The following is a 14,860-nucleotide window of genomic DNA, read 5'->3' on the forward strand; positions in this document are numbered from 1 at the left end:
AAAAGAGGTTTAACCTTTGCATACAGAAAGGATTCTTCACAGTTAGAACTGTGAAAATGTGGAATAGTTCTAGCTAGATTAGTTAATCTTATAATCTTATCTCAATTTTTACAGGGAAGGGTAAAGTCTTTCCCCCTTCCACAATTCCTTAGTAGAGACAGAGGCAAGCTATCACTTGAAGAACCAAAAAACTTAAAATTGTATCATACTTACCAGTAATTTTCCTTTCGTGGTCCCTGTCCATGGCAGCATACAAACGATAAGCTCCGCCCCTTATCCCCACCCACAAGACCAGTAACAATCTATAAAAAAGAGAGATAGAGACTACACGGAGGATACCCAGGATATGATCCTAACACCATTTGCCATCAGCAACCAATCTTTGGAGGAAACAAGATATGGATGCATAAAATCGGACCACTGGACCTCAAAGGAAGGAAATAGTCTTTAAACCGCCCGGACTACAAGGAAACTTCAGTAAACGTGAGTGACGAAAAATCCGTTAAGGACACTGTTTGAATACTATACTGAAGTGAAGCCTTGTACCTTTCGCACTCAAAATCCAACACTAATTGAGAGAAAGAAGGTCAAAGTCAGGCGTGACATATAAGATGATCCAGTAGTAGTCTGTCCATGGGAAAACATCCCCACCCTCCCACCTCGGTTTGAACAGACAATCTGATTACATCTCGGTGTCTCTACCACGATATCCCGAGGCGAAGGAGAAAGTGAGGGTTAAGTGTACACACGGCCAAATACAAGCCAACACTAACCCAAGGAAAAGTTTAACCCCACAGGGAAACACCCACCAAAGGAATCCCTAAAGAAAAAGCAAATTGATAGAGGGAAAGGATTTGTAAACATCTGAGGACATTTTTCACTAAATCAATAAATAACATTCAGGATCTACTTCATCCATAATTATCAATGGTCAAAGCACAGCATATAATTTGATGCTGTATGAAACCTAGGCTATCATTGTATATTTATTTGACACCTCTATAACTTGTAAACATATAATTCACCAGAATACTTTCCCTTTGATTGTTTATACCCTGGAATACAGCTTCACCTAGATAGGCCGCGTTCATCAATACACGCAGGGGAAATTTCACGGAGAGATAGGTGGTAACGTGGGTAGCTCACTGGCCACTTACCTCTCACGGTGGAATGAATGATAGAAGTGCATGAGGATCGATCCACATTTAATTTAACAGTGTCTGCAATTTTAATAGGTTTTAATGGTGGTATTGTCAGTAAATGTGTTATCTTGTATGTTTCTTTTTCAATAAAAATAATTTTTTCACGCAACCAACTGACTTGTCCGGATCCTGAAATTGACCACTATTAACTCGCCATCTTGTGACGAGTTAACCTCCCCTTTTTTTCTTCTGCACAAATACGGTCAGGGATAGGACTACACAAGCAGTTGAGTAAATATTAGGAGGGGAATTAGAATTCATCGGATCTCCAGGTAGGAACAATACCCAATTTGTTTCAGAGATAGAGACTCCCCCTTCATTCTTGTAACCATGCGTCGACAAACAGGGTGGGTAGTATGCTGCCATGGACAGGCACCAGTAAAGGGAAATTACTGGTAAGTGTGATACAATTTTCAGTTTTCCTGGTGCCTTTCATGGCAGCATACAAACGATAAATAACAAGCTGACAGGGTTGGCAAAAGCGACGACAAAGAAGACACTCCATCCAGCAAAAGACGTCTGGACAGACCGTCTCCTGTTATTCCGCATAAAACATGTAACAGTCTCACTGATAAGATTATTTAAGAGGGTGTGTTTAGGAGTGGAGTTAAGGCCGGGGCAGGGTAGGGGTTAGGTGGGCAACTGGTGGCGAGTAACTCTTAAGGCCTGGCTAGTTGCTACGGACTTGAAATTTTGACCCCTGTTCTAATATATGACTAAAACCAGGGGCGTCCCGAGGCTGGGTGACACCCGGAGCGGTGTCCGAGAGTCACATCTCATGCTTGATTTATTACCTTAGTTCTGCTGACCCAAGTATTAGATGTTTCTTTATTGAGTAATAGTTTTGACTGTGGAAGGAAAGCGCAATTTATAATTAGTCTTTGAGATGTAGTGTTGTTTCTAGCCTTAGGAGCACAATCATTTTAATGATACTTAGTGGCTTGATAAAAACAGACCAGTATTTGAATGCAAAAGGATCTCTGAACATCATTGTTGATCACAAACATCTTTTCATGGCAGTATCTATTTATTAAGTATTTTCCCTGAAAGTGAAACCTGAGGGTACATTCTATGAGACTAAACCTATGAAAAGGAATGCTAAAAAATGGTGGTCTCTCCAAACAGTAATGTATGGTATGAAATGCCATGATTTAGCATTGCATGCATAGTCCAGATACAACATTTTCCATGCCCATTTAAGTTTCATTAGTCAAATAATGGATTCCAAATAAACTCCAAAATCAACTCCAAATAACATTTTCATTTTTTTTAACCTTTTTTATTTTCTTTTTGTTAAACAAAGAGTTGTAAATGAGAAATGTTCAGAGTAGGGATAAAGCGTGGGAAGGGGATAGCACTGTCACAGGGCAGAGTCTGTAAATTTCAGGTAATTGTTCCAGTTGGGCGACATCTCCACACAGAACAATATCTTACTGTATCCTGGAGAGCCTGATCAGTGCAAGACCCTCATCTCCACATTAAAGAGGGTCACAGAGGATGCCCAATCTCCTTCATGTGAAGCAAGAAACAGACCAACATTTGCCCCATGATCTTGGTCCTAGAGAGGACAAATTGTTCCCCTCTGTAGCAGCTATAATCCTGAGGTTAAAATCCCTCATCCGCTGTACACCTGGGTCCCAATGACTCTCATGATCTCCTTTTGGATCTTGGGGTCCTGAGTGTTAATGTTGGCATCCCCCACTTGGCCATCTTCATACCTTTAATGAGAGAGGCATTTTTAGAATTAGAACAGTAACTTGACTACAGCACAGATGGTAATCATATATTACACAAGCCAGTTTGCATGTTCAAGCTTATTCAGTAGAACAGTGCAAGGGGTAATGATAATGTGTAAAGAACAGGAGCCTGTAACAGCCAATCAGAACTTATATTTTAAACCATCTGGCAACACTCATCTGAAAGCTGACTGGATAGCGTGGAATACAGAAAAAATGCAAACCTGAATTTTGGTCTTTCTAATGAGTAAAATGCTTAGATCAGAATATTCCCTGCTGAGTGCAAATGATGAGCAGTTAAACCAGGGACATGTGGTCTGGGAGGCAGAGCCTCACCTGCCATTATGGAATAAAAACCTGTCAGCTTCAAGTCTGACGCTGACAGCTTTTTCTCCATTCAGACCGGCTTCTAACAAGGTTCACAGAGGGGAAAGCCTCCCCGCTGTGTAACCTGTTGTGGATGAAGCGACGCCTGTTAATTACAGGCAGCAATTCATCTGGCTTTTGACAGCTATGTTAGGTTACACAGCAGTGTGCTTCCCCGCTGCTGTGTGTAACCTAACATAGTGAGGTAGAGCTACAACAAGCCTCTGACTTGGAGTCAAAAACTTGAGCTCTAACTTGGTTTGCACCAATGGCAAAGCGTCATTGGTCCAAGCCATCCAATCCAAAAAAGAAAAAAAAAACACTGATGGTATCCATCTAGATGCTTCATCAGTGACAAGCAAAGGAGGAACAAAGAGGTTCATTCCTGTCTCCCTGTCTCCTCCCTCCCTCCTATCACAGTCACAGGCAGAGAGGTTTCACTCCTACCTCACTGCAGATGAACACATAGCTCAGTGACCAGGCCTGGGGGGCGGTCCGGGGGGTGCCTCACCTGCCACACTGACCTCACCGCACATCCCTGAGTTAAACCCCTTATGCCATATTGACATTACTTTTTACATTTAAAGGGAGAGTTTAAGAACTGTACAAACTTGGGAATTATTAGCTGTACATAGAATAACATTATTGCAGGCAAGTCTTTTAAAGAATATATATTTACATCTCAGTCGACAGATCACAATCAAAAGTTTTACTGTCGAGAACATGGCCAAATCCTTTCAGATATTCTGTGAGCAAATATGTGCATTAGACGTGATGACAGCATGGGGAAAATAAACTGAAGGGACCTGTCTAGCAGCTAGGTGGGATCTAGGATCAGGTGAGTATATATTTTTTTATCTGAGCCCCTAGAAAAACAACAAGCAGTTAACGCTTACAGTGCCAGGGTAGCCCCACTGCAAGGATTAACATTTTACATTCCTGGAGTTCCTCTTTAAATTAGCACGACCTCTACTACATTTTATTCCACCCTATTGGTCAGTGATGCCATCCATCAGGCTTAGAAGACGATAGTGAACCATAAGATTGTGCACTGGCAAGGAACACTTAAATCAAAACGAAATGTTTCCAGAACTTGCAACATTTGTCAGGACTGGATGATGATCTCCATGTACATATGTTGGAAACGTGTCAGGAGAAAAGTCTAGTCTTAGCGTGCCCCTAAAACAAAGGCAGATGTATGCTGTGCACAAGAACATGGCTCTAAAAACAATCACAAACAATCGTTCCTGACGATGACATAACAGCCAAGAAAGGTGTTGAGCATTCTGGCACCCTATCCTAATGCATCGCTGGCTGAACCCAGCAATAGCAAAGCACCACCTCCCTTTTGCTGGACAGGTCCTATGTAACATTTTTCTATATTCAGTTGTACATATTGTTCCACAGATATCAGGTTATCTTTTGACTCTGATGCAGTATTACAATTTGACATTTTAGTGCTTTTATATACCATCCCTACATGTTTCGGCACTACAGTGACTTCAAAGTGACAGATGCATTATGCAGAGATTTCATAACAAATCCCATGTAATGGCTGCTGCCTGTTTGCTCCAGTTCTATTTATATCCACTGAGTATCACTATGATACTTAGAGGATATAAAACTCCTGTAACAAGAAATCACCTTGGCGGCTAAAGGGGTTCGGCTAACGAGGCAGCCAGGTGCACAATATGAGTTCCAGGATGAAATTAATGTAATTGAAAGTTTAAGCTGTGTCTCCTGAGTACGTTTAAATGCAAAATGGTCATGTTTGACTAGAATACAGTTTAACCAGTCCCCAAATCATCCTTTTATAGACGATTTTGGCTCAGGAACTTCACAGGGATGTTAATATACAACTCTGCTACCCACCCAATATAATAGGATGTCAGTAAAGTTGTCAACTTGCTTATTATGGATTGACACATTCGAATTATACATGTTTTGCGGCTAAATAAATGCAAAAAGGCAATAACTAAATCCAAGAAGCCTGTATAATGCCATATGTAAGATATGTCACTTGAAGTACTAAAATTCTCAGAAAGGCCACATGCATCACAACATGAATATATAATATTGTACATGGTATAGAAAGAGCTACTTACACAAAGAAAAAGCGTGTACAGACATGGTCAGACACTGGGCACACCCAAATATTCCCATGTTTCTGCAAATCCTTTGATGTTATTACTGTGAAGAAGCATATTAATTTTATGATCAGGATATATCAAGAAACTCAGTAACATCAAAAAGAATGTTTGACTAGTCAGGCTGTGCTGAACCTCAGAAAAGTCATTTAGAAATATGACAAAGAGACAGACATACAGACAATAAGAACAAAAGGTGCAAGCATTTTTACAAGCTTTCACTTCCATATTTGTTACTGTATTAAAGAGACGCTGTTATGATATTTGTATCCTAATGACAGTATCGCTTTAAAATACATGTATTACACTTATACTACTCTCTTCCAGAGTCACAGGCTCTGTTAGAATCTTTAGCACCGCCATTTCATGGTACATTGGATGGCTCCTTATCCTTGCTGCCCACTGTGCTTTCACCTGCTGCTATGTCATTAATGTACCTCTGCAGCTCAGCAGGGACACTCTAGTGAAGTAGTGGCTGGGAGAGGGCACCGTCGTCCAAGAGGGAAACGCAGGTATTTTGAAGGTTTTGTATGTAGCTTTTATGATTATTGGACCGTAGAGGGAAGCATCCATGGGAAACCTTCTAGTTCATCTTCCTAATCAGTCTGTTGATCTGGTCTTCTCTGTTTCCTGCATCACCACCTTCCACAAAGCGTATAGTTTTCTTCTTCATTTCACCTCTAGGAGAGGACAGTTTAAAGGGCCAGAGGAAATTGTTTGCTGCCTTGAAGTTTTTTTTCAACAGTGTAGATCTTGTGGCTCAGATCTTCAAAGCAAATTATGCCATTTCTCACCAGATATTTCTCAGAGAGTTGTCAGTAGGAGGGATGCGTGCTTTCCTGACCTTTAGGTATCCACGCTTGTAGATAAACTGCTTCATAGACTTTAGAATAGGGTAACCGCAAGCGATGTTAACCAGTCTCAGCATGTTGATAGAAGCCTTGTTCAGCTTGACAAAGGTGCCGTTGAAGATCTGGCGTAGACGGAGGAGCTGAAAAACCATGTGAACCTTTGGACTAGCCCCACTAATACCTCGGATTCTGATGACGAATGCCAGCTTGGGTTCAGCAGGTACATAATAGTTTCTAGCTTTGTGGGCCATTCTAATCAGACGCACTTCACGTCAGTACAACTGTCTGTATTCTTTCTAGTAGGCCTCGGCTCTCTTATAAATTATCTTCCTTTTTTCTTTGCAAACTTCTTTTCAGCCAGGATTTTCTTGATCCTTCTGACCTTGGCAGCCGCAAAGACTTTTCCCCTTTTCAAAAGGCGTTTTGTAAATGATGGCAGCTTTTTCTCCTCTGTTCCCACCATGTTCACCACCGAAAAAGAGCAGATGCAGGCATTTGACACAGCTGGAAGTTGATTACTAGTGGAGCCTATAACTCTGGAAGAGAGTGAAGCAAAGGTGGGTAATGATAAGTATGAAGGTGCCCATACACCTTACGACCATCGCAAGACTTTTGTCTTGCGATGGTCGTATGCCTCTTGAAAGCCCGTACGATCTGCCCACCTTGGACGGGCAGATCGTACTTGCGATCATCGAAAGCCCGCCCCGCTGAGGGGCGGGCTTCCGATGACGGCAATGCAGAACTGGCAGTGTGCGCACACCGGCCCGTTCCGCAGCTATCGGACGAGCAGGATAGAAACCCGCCGAGAATCGTACAATTCTCAGCGGGTTTTCGAACATGTTGGCTCGACAAAAGACGTGCGACCGTACAGTAGAAACGGTCGCACGTCTTAGTTCACACTGCTCGATTCTCGTACGATCGCGGGATTTCGCCTGATTCTCGTACGAGAATCGAGCAGTGTATGGGCACCTTTAGTTCACACTGCTCGATTCTCGTACGATCGCGGGATTTCGCCCGATTCTCGTCCAGTGTATGGGCACCTTGACACATGAAGAGATGAGATGAGCTCGGTCCGAACCTGAGCTCCATGAAACCCGGAAGGAACTCCTCTCGAGCCTGGAAGGAAGCTCCATGACGCCTAATCAGCTGCTGGCGTGGAATTCCCCACCCCCAGCTTGATATGAGCAAAGGGATGGGATGCAGTGACATCATCGACCTAATATGGCTTCATGCCTATATTTTGTAATGACTATGTGCCCATATTAGGTAAATGATCTCAGCAAAATCATCCCACCCCTTTGTTTACATGCAGCTGCGGGTGGGGAGTGCCCGGTCTAAAGCTGATGCCCGTGTCACTTCCTTGTTTTGAGGAGCTCAGGATCGGACCGGGTTCAGTCCATACCTGAGCTCATCCCTAAACACATGTGTTGTAAATTAACAGTGGGGCTGATTTTTGAAAGCAAATAGGCCCTTCAGTTTGCAGGAGAATTTGTACTTTGCAGGGGGAGTTTCCCCTTAGTTTAGTGAATGAGTTGTTCTGATGATTTCCATCTTATGTAAGCAAAAATACCTTTTTTCATTTTCCTTGCACATGATTGGGTATTCTTTGCAAAGTGAACTTTCACCTCATTCACCAAGCTAAAGAAAACTTCTCCTGCAATGTGCAAATTCCCTTGAAATGTGAACAATCTATTTGCCTTTAGTAAATCAACTACAATGTCTTTTTAAACCACTTCATGATTGAAATACTCTTTTTACATCCTCAAGCACAATGCCCTGTGCCTTGAGAATGTTAAACTCCAGGAAAAAGTTTTCTTTTATTTTTTTTATTTATAAATTCTTTTTTATTAAAGTTTTGGAAAAAGTTGTATTAACCCTTGCAGTGGGGCTACTCCTGCACTGCAAGGGTTAACTGCTAATTTTTGTCTAGGTTAAAAAAAAAAGTTATATTCACCTGATGCTCTGAGCCAGCTTTTTCTCAAACCGGTCCCTGGAATGTCTCTCCCCCTCCTCAGTGGTCTAAGGTGTGGTAAATCATCACATATATGCACAGTGTATAGATGTGAGGACGCTGAGGAAAATTCCAATGCTGCAGCAGAAGACGAGGCAGGCTGGAGGGAGAGATGTGACAGCTAGCAGGCTTGAATCTTTGGGTGAGTATAACTTTTTTTTAGCACCTAGACAAAAACAAGTACTTAACCCTTGCAGTGCGGGGGTAGCCCCAAGGCAAGGGTTACAACAAAGTTTTCCTGGAGTTCTTCTTTAATTAGAGTGACTCTGTCATGAGAAAAGTATAGAGCTGTCATTGTTGGGCATTTTTTTGAATGATAGTTTCCTGCCTGTGTCTGGCATCTCTACTGGAGTGAAAGAGGCAAAGCAAGCATGCTCTAAATGAGTGTTGGAAACATGATAGAATTTCTTATCTCTATACTTTTGAAGGACAAAGCATTGAAGCCAAAGCATCTGCATAACAGTCAGGGAACTAGCATACTCAAAAGAAAGGTCAGCAATGACATGTCCCATAATTTTCTTGTGACAGGGTCAGTTTATCATTGCAGTAGAGAATTAGGAATGCACACCTGTATGTGTTACTAGTTCTCAGACCCTGCTGACAAACTGACAAATACGTTATCTAGTCATAGTAATGTTAACAGACACATACTGAGGCAGATACGTTTGGTCTAGATGTCTAAGGCTGCATTCAGACAGGGCACTCTGGGATTCCTGGGACAGGAATCCCAGGTGTGCTTGTTCAGATATGGCCGCCCGCTGTACCCATTGAAGTAAATTACCAGGTGACAGAGGCCGCATCTGTCAGTGGCAGCCCGCATGTAATCGTACATGGTACAATTACATGCGGTTTGGGATAGATGATTGTCCCTGGATGCATCTATCCTGCATCCTAGGACAATCTTGTATCCCAAACTGCATGTAATCGTTCCATTAATGGTTGCATGTGGACATACGCTGACAGATGTGGCCGCTGTCACCCTCTCATTAACTTGAATGGGTACAGTGGCTGCATCTAACCTGGGATTCCTGCCGCAGGAATCCGCAGGTTCTTGCTGCAGGAATCCCGAACGCAGCCTAAGTCCCTGTGTGAATGGGGCCCAAGGTTTAATGATCTCTGGTTACAAAAGGGTTAAATAAAGTAGTTTGTAGATTAGCTACTAGAAGGAGCCATCAGTGATTATTGTTGAAATCAGATATCAGTCACACAGGGAGTACTTATAGACTTACTATGCGAGAAGGAGCAGTAAAGCAAAGCCATTGTATAAACTACAAAGCTGGAAGACCCTACATACAGTATATAATAAGCAAACATGACTGTCCCCCATGTACCTTTATCATTATCTAGTTCCAAATGGAAACAAGCTTTTTAAAACATTCACATATACTGATAAGATTATTTTCATCAATCTGATCTCTTTTACATGACTATCCAAAAAAAATGAATATAGTATACATTCCTTTTAAAAATACAAACAAAACCTGAAGGTTTGCCATTTCTATCAAGAGTTGATCACTTGAAGGAGCTCAATTTTACTGTGCAGAGAGAAAGCGATTGTTCTATTCGGGATGTATCTGCAATGTAATTTTTATATGCTGTATTTAGACGTTATTGTCTGCACATGCACTATATGAACATTTTGACGTATAGCAAAGTTGCAATCCTCACTGCTGAAATCCAGCTTTTGACTCTCCCCCAGTGATTAACTAGAAAAAATACAATCCATTTAAGGGTCTCACTCATCAATAGATCTGAAATAAGAATTCTTTGAATGGTTCGGCCTCAACTAATCAACCTCATATTTTAATTGCTCAGAAGTGATTGTCCAATGCCGAGCTAAATCTGATTTTGGCTCTAAGGCAACATATGCCGTTATCATTTGAGAAACAAGACCCAATATCCCTCTTCATTTTTATATTTCTGGTTTTGGATACAGTGGGAAAGGGTTGGAACTCTTGTGAGGGTTTTACTACTGTTTGGGGCTCTTTTAAATTCACCACAGATGTTACGAGCTGATTGTACAATCTCCTTAATATCTACCAACAACTATATAGTATAAGGGCCTGCCTGACTGGATATAGATTGATTGCATAGATTAGGTAGGTCCTCATATTACAAAACACTCAAAACAAGGAATTTCATTAATTTCTATGGCCCCCTGTTGACACCTGAGTGTTTTTACCTGTCGCTGGAAAAAGTACATGAGCTACTTTTTGGCAGATTACAGCGTTTTTTGGTCTCATAGACTTCAATGGGTAATTTTGTGTGACAAAAAGCACAACAAAACGCTTAGGTGTGAACAGGGGCCATAGAAATGAATGGGATTCCTTGTCTTGTTTTGTCGTGCTCAAGACAAGCAAATGGGATTCCTTGTCCTGAGCGTTTTGTCACGCTTAACTTGGAGCGACAAAATGCCTAGGTGTAAACATGGATTAATGGAGCCCTGGATAGCAGTAAAAACTTGACAGGAGTTCTAACCCTCCCCCCACGCTATCCAAAACTGAGATAGAGTAAGTTATGCCTGGACATGCACTTTAAAGAAGAGCTTTAGGAATTAAAAAACTTACCTTTGCAGTGGGGCTACCCCTCATTTTTGTCTAGGGGGACTGAAATAAAGCAGCTATACACACCTGATCCTCGATCCTGTGGCGGTCAGTGCTCACTTCTCTGGCACTCCTCTCCGGCTATGGAAAGTCCCTTAGCATCCTCATGTCTAATGCAAGTCAATGAAACTGCACTAGACGTGATGACGTCAGTGGTACGTAGACAACAGGGGCCCGAGGGAGAAGAGGTTTGGCAGCCTGGTGGGACTTAGAAACAGGTTAGTATTTCTGTTTTACTTGACTCCACTAGACAAAACAAGCAGTTACCCTTAGCTCACTGCAAGGGTAAGTTTTTTTTTAATTTACATAGTTTAAGGTACAACAGTCATGTCAAGGGAATGACAAATAGAACCTGACTGGTAGCTTTGGACTGCCCCACTTTTCTTCAGACCTTTACCTTACTTTCTATGCATCAGCTATTTATTTCACTTAAACAAATTGTATTGGTTGATCACCTAATATTTTGTATTTGGGAAAACAAGTATGAATCAGTTAGTTTGAACACCAAGAATGCAATTAAAAAGAGCCAGTTACCTTCACACAGTGCAATACAATTGAGATTCCGACTCTGCAAAAAACGCGACTGGAGACATCGAGTCTAATAGAGAGAGAAAGTAAAAATGTAGAATGACAGGTGTACCAAACAGCTTGGCAGAGAACTGCAAGCGTACTATGTGGATACCAGTTTGTTTACCTACTGTGCCAGGCTGACAGCATAAGGGGTGGTGGTTGTTTTCTATAACATCTTTTGTTAAGAGTTAAAGGAGAACTATGAGGTGCATTTTTTCACCTGGTGATCCTGCCAGTAATGCACTTCATTCCCTAGAGTGACAATGCTCATTCACCATAGTATATCTATGCAGGAGCAGCAATGTACACTGGGCTGCTCTCCTGATTTGAACTACAAACACATCCTCCTCTTCTCAACTTCATAACATAGGGAGAAGGGGTTGAGGAGTATAGTGTAATGTGCTGAAAACATTGTTTGAGATTTCAGTTTAGTATTTCTATTATTACTATACAGGATTTATATAGCGCCAACAGTTTGTGCCGCACTATACAATATAAAGGGCGATAGTACAGTTACAACACAATTCAAGACAAGAGGGTTAACATGCCCCTGCTCGTGAGCGCTTACAATCTAAAAGGGAAGGGCAGATGATACAAAAGGTAATAACTTTGTGAGGATGACGGAGAAATATTTCAGCAGTTAGGGAAGGGGTGGGATAAAATTCCCTGAAGAGATGAGTTTTCAGGGGTCACCTTAAGGCGGACAGAGTAGAAGATAGGTAGAGAGGTTGGGGTAAGTTGTTCCTGAGGATGGGAGGGACTCTAGAGGAGTCCTGGAGGTGAGCATGGGAGGAGGTGACGAGGGAGCTAGAGAGCAGGATGTCTTGGGAGGTGCAAAGCGAATGGTTTGGGTGATACTTTGAGACAAGGTTGGTGATGTAGCTCAGGACGGAGTTGTGGATGACTTTGTATATTGTTATTAGTATCTTACATTTTATTGGTTGGGCAAGCGGAAGCCAATGGAGGGTTTGGTGGAGAGCGGTGGTGGATGCACACTATAGCAACTTACTTTCTTCAGTAAAGCTTCAGTAGTGGCCTCTATGATTAAGCGCTATTTCAGTGTGAAATGCATCAACAAAGAAGCCTGTGTCCTGAGGGATGTTGCTACTCTTGAAACAATAAGGCTTTACTAAAGAAAGTGATTTGCTATAGTGTGGCCTGCAACATTGTTTCTGCACTTTACGAGAGTGAGACATGTCTTGGCTGGGACCTAGGCACCCACAACTGGTCAACAGACAAACCATCCACACAGTCTGAAAGTGGTACCATTGCATAAAATGCCCCCAAAAATGAAAACAAATGCAGCTGCTACATCTAAGGACTGATAAGCTTCAGTGCATACATTTTTTGTTCTTGGGTTTAGATATGCTTTAAAGATGTTTACACACAAGAAATAAAGTGTAATAATTGTGCAAATATATATATATATATTTTTTAAATATGGGAACTTACAGTATGGTCATCTTACATGCATCCTCTATTGTATGTATACTAAAAATAAAGATGCAGAATAACTCTTATGATCTTAGTAGAAAAATCCTACACCATTTTGAACCCCTTATTCATACAGCTGTTATATGGCACAGCACACCTGAAACTAAAGCATATTTAAAACCTAATTATTTCATACCATCTAAAGTAAAATATCTCCATGTTTAAGTCGGTTTTCTTAGTCCTTCTATTTTTGTTAATTGTCTGAATGCATGTGAATGCATTTTCCAACACATCTAGGGAACATAGTTTTTTGTAAAGTAAAGTTTGTGCCAAGGTTTCCTTTAAAAGGTTCCGAAATTCAATATTCAGTGTTAAACTGATAATCTCATGTCCCTATGCCCTCATTAGGATACCTGAGGAATAGTGTTCATCCTATTGTATCTCTGCACCAACTCATCCTTGGATGGCATCCGATGTTGCCCCTTCCCCATACCTATTGAGATGAAGAGAAAAGAAGACATTACCACATACTGTAGATAAGGGGTTGAATATTAGTATGGTCTGAAATAGTATCAAACAATTTCCCAAAGTGCTTGTGAGGGCTACAGAGCAGATTGTATTCATAGTAAACCACATAAAATTATACCTATGTTTAACCCCTTCCTGACCAATGACGGAATTATCTCATCATAATCAATCTGTTCGTTAACGACTGTCCGGCAAGTTCTGTCCGGACACACAGCGATGGCCTCTCATGGAATGAAATACTAGGCACACATGCAAGGTCCTAACAAGAATTCATAGTATACAGACGCGGTTATTTTGACTGATTCATTCCACTGTCTGGACGAGAGTTAAAAACTTTGAAAAAAACTTTGAAACCTCTTGAACTATTTGACATTATCCTATGAGGGCATCCGCTGGCTCATCCGGGGACTGAACACCCTTAGACCTGAGGAAGCGTGGTAACACGCAAAACGCGTTGTCGTTACTCCACCAGTTCCAATCTCCTGAATCAAAAACTGCGAGACTACAAAACATTTTTTTCTTTGAGATCATGTATAAAATTCAATATGAAGCAACGCACTAATGACTGTCAATGGCTGACATTGTCAATTGACTCAACTAAGGGAATAGATTATTGTTAGGGTAATTTTTGAACCAACTCGATATAACAAATTATCTGTCTCTATGAGCCATACCTAATAGATCTAAATGAAACGGATGGTCACAAACATCTAACAATAACTCCATCTTTTGTTCCGATCTGATCACACGGAAAACATAATAAATAAAATCATTAGCTGTTTAGTCAATTAGATAATGTCAACCATACTGTAGGGGGTGCGACCTACATTTTAAATTTGTCTGTATGAATTCACCAATATATCTATGTGACTATAATTAGCCACAATTCAGGATTCTGGTGGAGCTCGTAGGTGTTCCTCTTGAGCTGTTTTTCTCTTTTATAATATGAGCTCGTCTTTTTAATCATGTATTGAATAAAAGTTATAATTTTTATATAAACTATTGTCTTGAGTGCCTAAAAAACCCCAATCTCCAAAATACCCCCTTTTTTGCAATAGTTAACGACTGGTGACGGGATAATTCTGTCATTCGGTACAATAAGCACTTGTTCGCGAAGGGAACAGCAGCTCCTTCAGTTACTGTTGTTTATGGGTCCCTCAGGGTCCGAGACGGACCCTCACCGGGAGATTAGGTGGTCACAGTTCTGTGATCACAGCGAGAGCTGATCGCTGTGATCACACAGCCGGCAGCTGCTCACTGTGTTTTGTAAACTGCTAGCCGGCTGTGTATTACAAAAGTGATACAAAGTATCTCTGAGGAGAATGCTATATTCTACTCTGAGATACTAAGTATCAAAGCCCCTGTAATTAAAAAACATAACCCTTTAGTGCCCCTAGTTTAAAAAAAATGCA

General features: G+C 41.3%; 1 protein-coding gene and 1 pseudogene across 2 annotated transcripts in view; both read right to left on the reverse strand.

Moving 5' to 3' along the window:
• Positions 1-2,481: 2,481 nt before the first annotated feature.
• PARP6 (poly(ADP-ribose) polymerase family member 6) overlaps positions 2,482-14,860 on the reverse strand; it is a 49,791-nt gene continuing 37,412 nt past the window's right edge. For both annotated transcript variants that reach the window (XM_018552813.1, XM_018552812.1), the window contains exons 20-23: positions 13,334-13,413; positions 11,451-11,514; positions 5,410-5,494; positions 2,482-2,920 (exon numbers count right to left, since the gene is read on the reverse strand). In XM_018552813.1, coding sequence (XP_018408315.1) covers positions 2,818-2,920; positions 5,410-5,494; positions 11,451-11,514; positions 13,334-13,413 — 332 coding nt within the window. In that variant the 3' untranslated portion in view covers positions 2,482-2,817. The remainder of the gene's footprint in view (positions 2,921-5,409; positions 5,495-11,450; positions 11,515-13,333; positions 13,414-14,860) is intronic.
• Positions 5,972-6,771, reverse strand: LOC108784067 (annotated as a pseudogene).

The sequence above is a fragment of the Nanorana parkeri genome, unplaced genomic scaffold (genome assembly GCF_000935625.1).
Source record: "Nanorana parkeri isolate BGI_ZX_2015 unplaced genomic scaffold, ASM93562v1 scaffold97, whole genome shotgun sequence".
NCBI lineage: Eukaryota > Metazoa > Chordata > Amphibia > Anura > Dicroglossidae > Nanorana > Nanorana parkeri.